At 40.3% G+C, this 7,466-nt stretch overlaps 1 protein-coding gene across 2 annotated transcripts; it reads right to left on the bottom strand.

Annotated features, from left to right (window-relative positions):
- Positions 1-4,976: 4,976 nt before the first annotated feature.
- Positions 4,977-7,461, bottom strand: bola1 (bolA family member 1). 2 transcript variants are annotated; one of them, XM_031279595.2, is made up of 3 exons: positions 7,298-7,461; positions 5,493-5,999; positions 4,977-5,459 (listed from the first exon to the last, which is right to left on the bottom strand). In XM_031279595.2, the coding sequence occupies exon 2, from the start codon at positions 5,974-5,976 to the stop codon at positions 5,524-5,526; it is 453 nt and encodes a 150-aa protein (XP_031135455.1). In that variant the 5' UTR covers positions 5,977-5,999; positions 7,298-7,461; the 3' UTR covers positions 4,977-5,459; positions 5,493-5,523. The 2 variants fall into 2 exon arrangements, with proteins under 2 accessions (XP_031135455.1, XP_031135454.1); XM_031279594.2 differs by having other exon boundaries at positions 4,977-5,999.
- Positions 7,462-7,466: the final 5 nt, after the last annotated feature.

The raw sequence follows: 7,466 nt of genomic DNA, 5'->3' as shown, positions 1-7,466 counted from the left end.
TTAATCCCTCTCTAGCCCCCCCCCTTTTTTTTTTTTTTTTTGCTGTGCGCTTTGAATACTTAGACTACTGAGTGTAACTAATTCTCCCACACAAGGATATTGTCTTCTCCTTATCTCTTTTGTCCTTCTCTTTCAAGCTGGCTATTCACTGATTTCATTAGTTGGCGGTGTGGTGAGAGAGAGTTGGCTAAAGGGGGGGGGGGCTTCCCAATTAAAAAGCCTTAATAGCCTATTACTATCGCCCTAAATTCAACTGTGTTTTTTTACAACATGAAACCAGCTAAAGATTAATCACCAGACCAGCGTGGGAGCTTTTAAAAGCCATTCTTTGATTAATAAACTGTAATTAGGACTGATGATTGGGAACTGCTTTCTGTAATGGTTTAGCTACAACAGTGAGCAACATATTGTAGTACTATCTCAATATTACTATGGGACAAAATTGTGCTACAAACAATTTCTATTGTGCAATGACATGAGGTTTAGCGTTAAAGACAATAAAATTAATGACTGTTGTTCCTTGTGAGGGTTTGAATTAAATGTGTTTAACAGACTGCTATTCCTAGACACATGCTGCACAGATCCAGCAGCTGACCAGGGGGTCAGAGGATGAAGCCAGTCCCCTGGGATGACCAAACCACTCTTTCTCAGACACCCATTTGTCGTACCCACCCCACCTCCTCCTCCCGATGGATGACCCTGCAACCAGCAGGGGTCAGCTGCGCAGAAGGAGCCCCCCCCGCACCCCTGCCCTCGGTCCGGAGCCGCAGCGTAAATCAGCGGCTGTTCATTGCGGGAACCCTGCCCTGCCCGAGGTCTCAGCCCAGCCTGGCACCATCTGTCCCGGGGCTCTGACGCAGAAACAGCGCTGCCAAGGTGGGTTCCCACTGACCTGCTGCACCCTCCAGGCCATGTGGGCCAGACCTGGGACCGGAGACAGATCCATCACCACCGCAGTCTGGACATGGTAGAAAAGGCTTGGTGCACGTCTACTGGAAATTGACTCTGAAAGAGCTGATACAGTGGACAAATTAAAGGAACTCCTTAAAATAAAATGCAGTCCATTACATCAATGCTACAAATACACAATTGCTATATAATATACTTCTGGTAAATATAAGTCAAACAAATAGCTTATTTATGATATTTATTGTAAAGCCATTGTATCAAATTACATTATTGTGTCCATCCCCATGTGGGGACATTGACTGGCCTTTCAATATTTCTAAATATTCTCTGAACTTCCCAAAAAAACAAGAATGTGATATTCCTTTAAGTACACAATTAAAAAAACATGATTTAGAAAAATAAATATATATAATTTATCTTCCATTAACCATCTCACAACCCCTCCGATTTATCTTGTGACCCTGTGGAGGGGCCCTGACCCCTAGGTTAGGAACCACTGGACTAAACTACCTCACTATATTACAGTGACAAGCTGATTACACATTGATGCATCAGTATCATATAAAAATCTAAGAATTTTAATATAAAATAAATAATATATCATTCACAGGTGCCATTTTTCTGCAGGGCAAGTACTTGTACTTTTTTTAAATCATTTTTGCTAATGGTACTTTTCGTCAGTAGGATTTTGAATGATTTTTTCTCATAATTGTATGTCTACATTGTTACTACTTTTACTAGGTAAACGACCTGAGCACTTCTTAAAGCACTGGTTAGCCTAAAATCATCAACATTTCAAACCAACCCCATATCAACATGCCATCTCATTATGGAAAACAATTCTTAGTTTAATGTACTTGTATCAGCTTGTTTATGTATGCACTTTAATTTGGCTTTTTAATTGAATAGATTTAATTAAAAAACACATTCATTAATGGCCACTCTATTAAAACGCTATTAAAACTATACGTGTATAACATACGCAAACTGAGCAATAAGATCTAAATAGACTCTGACAGTGCATAACATCGCCTGCATAAGAAAGCAATAACAAATGGCAGAAAGATTACTACAATTACCTAATCATGTACAAGTACTGTTACTTGACAAAGTATTACTGAAGTGGAAGATGACTTGTGTAAAAAGCTACACATGTAAAGAAGCTTTTTTGAACACAACACAGAGTATGGTAAGTGTGAAAGGCCCAATGTGGCAGCCTAATCACTGAGTGACGCTCTCAAAAATAGTGACCATCTCCTGTTTGAGAAAGTTTGCTCAGACACTGCCCCACAAAGTTAAATACAACCTTAACCCTTGTGTTGTCTTCCTGTCGACCATGCAACTTTTTGTTTTTCTGGGTCAAAATGTAAACTTTTTTTCAACGTTTTGGACGCCTTTCTCGACACTTTTGTTGCTTTTCCAGCGATGTCACTTTTTTCAAAGTTTTTTTTTCTGCACCTTTTGACGTTTTTGAAGCTTTTCCCGACATTTTTGTCACTTTTTTCAACGTTCTTTTATATAAAAAAAAAAAGATCTAATGCTATGAAATTGAATACAACTTGTGAAGAGCGTTGTAGGGAGCCATCCACATTATTTCTTTTGAAAACTTGGTTGAAAGAAACCAAAATTTCTGATAAAGAAACTTTTTGAAAATGGGTCAAATTTGACCAGAGGACAACAGGAAGGTTAAGTAGACTCCCCCCTTCTGATTAGGCCTTAATTGCACAGCTGTAGGCTACTCTCAAATTGCTGTTTTTCTTGCCAAAAGTAGTTGAGTAGATTACTTTGTCCACATCTATTGAAGTGAAGGCAAAATTACTGATCTTAGAATACACTAAACAGGAAAAGTACATGAACAAAAAAAAAAGTCAATTAGAGCACTTACAATTCCATCTCTGGCCATAACAAGTCAATCTATAAAGGTGAACTGACCGACCCTGTTACTTTGCTGTATACCTGCCACAGACAAAATAGGTGATGTACTACTCACACATGTAAAACAGGCCAACTTTTTAAGTGCAAGACAAGTCTCTACACTCCACCTAATCACCCTTGACGACTTGACGTCTTCTCCCTCTCCATCATAACAGCACCTGGAATCATGACACGTAAATCTTATCGGCAGAGACAGTCTGCGAGTCCCCGGGCAGTACAGCCCAGCTTATTGCTTTCTCCCACAGCCCCGACCTTGCTTCTTGCCCCCTTAGGCCCGGCTCTAATGGGTGAGCAGGGGTCATAAAGTGGTTGTGTTACTGTTTTCCTTTTTCCAAACCAGTGACACCAGTTGTTCACCCTCCTCACCAGAGCCTTTTGTGAGGCCTGACAGCCTGTCAATTCCAGGCGGAGGATGATTGTAGAAGACGACACGCATTACCTTGAAGTGACACCACATTCCACTGAAGGTCTGTCTTTATGAGCCAACAATAACTTTGAATAGGTTGTGCAGCAAAGCATTACAAGTTTGCTTTGGCTCTGTGGTGTGCGTTTGGTGCCGTCTCATTCTTGTCAAATGTGGACATTTCTAAAAAAAATAATAATAATATCTGTAGCAAATTCATCTTGCAGATAAATGATAATTGGGGTAAAGGATCCTTGTTTGTTAAGACTCCCACCAACTATTTTTGGCGTGTATGTGTTGTCTTATCACGCTCGCGGGCTTGAAGAGGGTTGTTGTCCTACCATCAGGGTTGATGGTAGGACAAGAAGACCTTTAACAGTGACATATACAACCCCAAACCCAAAAAGACAAAAATAGATGCCCACCCACCCACACCCACACACACCCACACACACCCACACACACACACACACACACCCCCCCACACACACCCACACACACAGTAAAGAGTGTGTCATTCTGAGAATAAGCGCAAGCTACTGAACATGTTGTACTTTTGTCCTCTGGTCTGTTCAGCCAATTGCTAAAAAGCTAAAACAATAATAATCCAGATAAATATAACTGATCATTATCATTTATAATTCATGGGATAATTGTATCAAAGACTTTTGTCACCCTTGATTTCAGAGACAATTTGTTCTGTTTTTGTGTCCAATGTGTTGTGAGCTAAAACAGTTGATACTGGATTTATGTTCATATTTTTACGTTATACGTTATAAAATACATTGAGTGGTTAAATTTCTCACACATTAGTCCTGGGGTTACTTATTTTATCACTATTTTGTGTTTTTAGTAAGACTACATGTACAATCATGAAGAGAAGATAAAAACTGACTTCTGACATCTTGTATTCATCACCCCTCTCACCCAATTCAGTTTGTCATGTAATTGTGCACATACTGCCCTCGTGTGTTGAGCCAGCTGTACTAACATTATTCACACTACTATCTCACTAGATAAGATTACAACTTATAAATTCGGAATTCCATTTATTTCATAACACGGTTATCTGAGATTGTTTAGACAAATAAGCATAACTGAAATTGAAGTTTTTTAAGATGTTTTTTTTTTTTTTTTTGGGGGGGGGCTTTTCCACCTTTAATTGACAGGACAGCTAGGTGAGAAAGAGGAGAGAGAGAGGGAAGACATGCAGGAAATGGTCACAGGTCGGACTCGTACCCTGGACCTCTGCGTCGAGGCATAAACCTCTAAGTATATGTGCGCCTGCTCTACCCACTGAGCCAACCTGGCCACGAAATTGAAGTTTTTAATTAGAATATTCTAGCATAGTGATGTTAAGTGATTATTTGGGACTTATAGAAAGATGTTGGTAACAAATTACATTTAACACATCTGACCAACAGGGTGGCAGGTTTGTAGAAGGCATACAAGGCGAGACTTAGAAAAATGTAAACCTACCCTTTAAAAGAAGGTGAGGGACCCCGGACCTGTTTCTTAAGACTTGAATGTCATGACACCGCCTCATTGTTTCAGTCAGATACAGTTCACAGGTTCATTTTATCATCTTAATTATGGTAAGACCATTATAACTGAATTCAAGCATGACCCCTGCCACTCACACATTTTCAGTTGTCAGGTTGTGTAAAGAGTTCATTTTTAATAAATGTCCTGCCTGGTTATTAAGACTTTCAATCATCAATCGCGGAAATGTTTTTAGGTTTTTTTATTCTAAGAATACTGTTATTTTGACTCACTTGCAGCAATGCAGTAATGACCATCCACTCTTGACCTCTGGTAAATGCCATTATTGTTCAGGCAATATGAGCTTTTCTGACAATACAGTTCCATTATTTACTGCACCAATCTGAAATCATGGAGACTAAGAACTATGAGCGGCAGCATTGCTATGGAAAGTCCTCACACTAGCCTACGGAATTGCAGTGTTTGCTCAGTATTGTACTAATTCAACACTAGTGCAAAATATACCTACGACCACGAACCACCTGTTTTGCGACGGGCTATTGTAACATTTGTTTGATTGCACAAAATGTAGCTCTAAAACATACCTTGATTTAATGTTTACAATGTATGTTTTATTATGATAGAATAACCACAGAAAACCCATTTTTGTATTTTTTATATCTACAACAGAATCCTGACTGCCATTACATTAACGACAATGATCTTTACACCTCTTCTACAGCATTCACCTGCCTTCTTCACAGTTCAGTCCGACAGCTTCATAGTCCAACCCTTTACTCCCGCCCGGCCTTCAGTTTCTCCTCCACTGTGTGATCTCCCCTCGAGCCTCCCATGCAAGGCGGACTCTTAGCCAGGGAGGGGTTACTTCTCCACTGCTCAGGAGTTTTTGCCTGGATAGATAGTGCATGAACACAGCTACTCAACTCCTTCTTCAAAGCCTCATTAACCAGACGGTGGCGCTTTATCAATGACAGACCCTCAAACTGGGAGCTGACAACCAGGACACGGAAATGGGATTCAGAGCCAGGGGGCACAGCGTGCATGTGGCTTTCATTGTGGACCTCTAAGTGGACCGGCTCGAGTGTGTCGGTCAGTTTGGATCTGATAGACCTCTCAATGGGCCGGCTCGGGTCGGGGTCCATGTGTGGTCTGAAGTGGGCCAGAGGCCGGTTTAAGGCAAGACTGGTAGAGATGGGCCGAACACAGCGGAGGACAGTAGGCAGCATCAGAGGTTGTGGCAGGAGACCACCTATGAAAGCCAGATGGGTATAAATACAGGTGACGGGCTATTTAATGACCGGAAAGATATTCATGTTCTGGTATGCATTTTGATTTATTAACAAGCTTTGAGGTGTACTAACACACTACACTAGTATCAGGTTGGTACACGGCATTGGAAGATACCCTGAGTTTAAGTATTGGAAACGGATTCAGGAGAGAAAAAGCTGGATCAGTGCATCCCTAAACGTACATCACCTACTGTACAAATGCCCATTATTACATACATGTCTAACATCTAAGGAAATAATAATAATTAAGAAGATAATCACCTTAGTAGTCATATATGCTTTAATACATTAGACTGCTGGCCAGTATGGAAAAAAGGCTCTCTTTCTATCCTTATTCTGCATTGTAAAGCCTCATCTGATTGCTGCTAAGTGGTAGAACTTAGGCTGATCACGAAATGATCTGTGTCAAGGTGGGCCCACATTTGGAAACACACATTATCAGTTCAATTGTAACACTACTAAATTGACCAAGACAACTCCACATTTAACTAAAACCTCAATGGTAAACATATAATTGAGACAATGTCATCAAAAACTAAACAATGTAAAATAAAGGTAGAATTCATAGCAGAGCTGTTTGATTGAATTGGATTAGATTGTAACGTTACATGTGTACATAATAAAGTGACCCCTGAGGTAAGTCAATCATTTTTTAACGTTTAGAGTCATCGATGTTTTATTAGACTCAGTAGTAGCAGCATTCTCTTGCTGCCCGTTAGGTGGATGCAAATTTCGGCAGGGATAAGTGTTAAGGAGTCTCCATGCGGCAGCATGCATTATTTGGCAGAAATGACAGTTACTGCCCGCGAGTTGGATGCAATTCTCGGCAGGCATTAAAAACTCAACACAACACCTGTCATGGCAGTTCCAGTGAAAGCCTGGCGTCAGTTAAACTGAAAGCCTGTGTTATCCACTCAAATAAATAACAGAATAAATGTAGTTGTATGCAACTGTAGTGGTGACACGACTTTTAATAACGGTAATAATGCTTTTACAGCGCCAGTTTTGCAAATAGCTAGCTAGGTAGCGTAGCTACTCAGCTAACCTTCAAGCTACACTTGAGCTAATTCACTGCTTGTTTGCTAGCATTCGCTGTTAGCTCTCATAGCAAACATCACGTAAGAAAACTGAGATTTAAGGAGTCTCTACGCCGAACAGCCCCATTAAAAGATAATACATCGGTATGTGTTTATTAATACACATCACCTAGTCAATAAGCTAAGGTGTAGAGTGGATTTTATTAACTAACGTTACTCACCTTGCAAGTTCCGTCCCTGGTACCGTAAACGCAACACTAACCGGAAGTGCTAGAACATCATCTGGGTTGTGTAGTTTTTTTTTTGTTTTTTGTTTTTTTAACGCTTTGAAGTCCTGTAGCTGCACTGCTGGAAGCTGCATTATTTTAACCATTTCTAGTGTCTGTTATT

This window comes from Sander lucioperca, chromosome 10 (assembly GCF_008315115.2).
Source record: "Sander lucioperca isolate FBNREF2018 chromosome 10, SLUC_FBN_1.2, whole genome shotgun sequence".
Classification (NCBI taxonomy): domain Eukaryota; kingdom Metazoa; phylum Chordata; class Actinopteri; order Perciformes; family Percidae; genus Sander; species Sander lucioperca.
The sequence above is the reverse complement of the archived record's forward strand: the minus strand, read 5'-3'. Positions and strand labels throughout refer to the sequence as shown.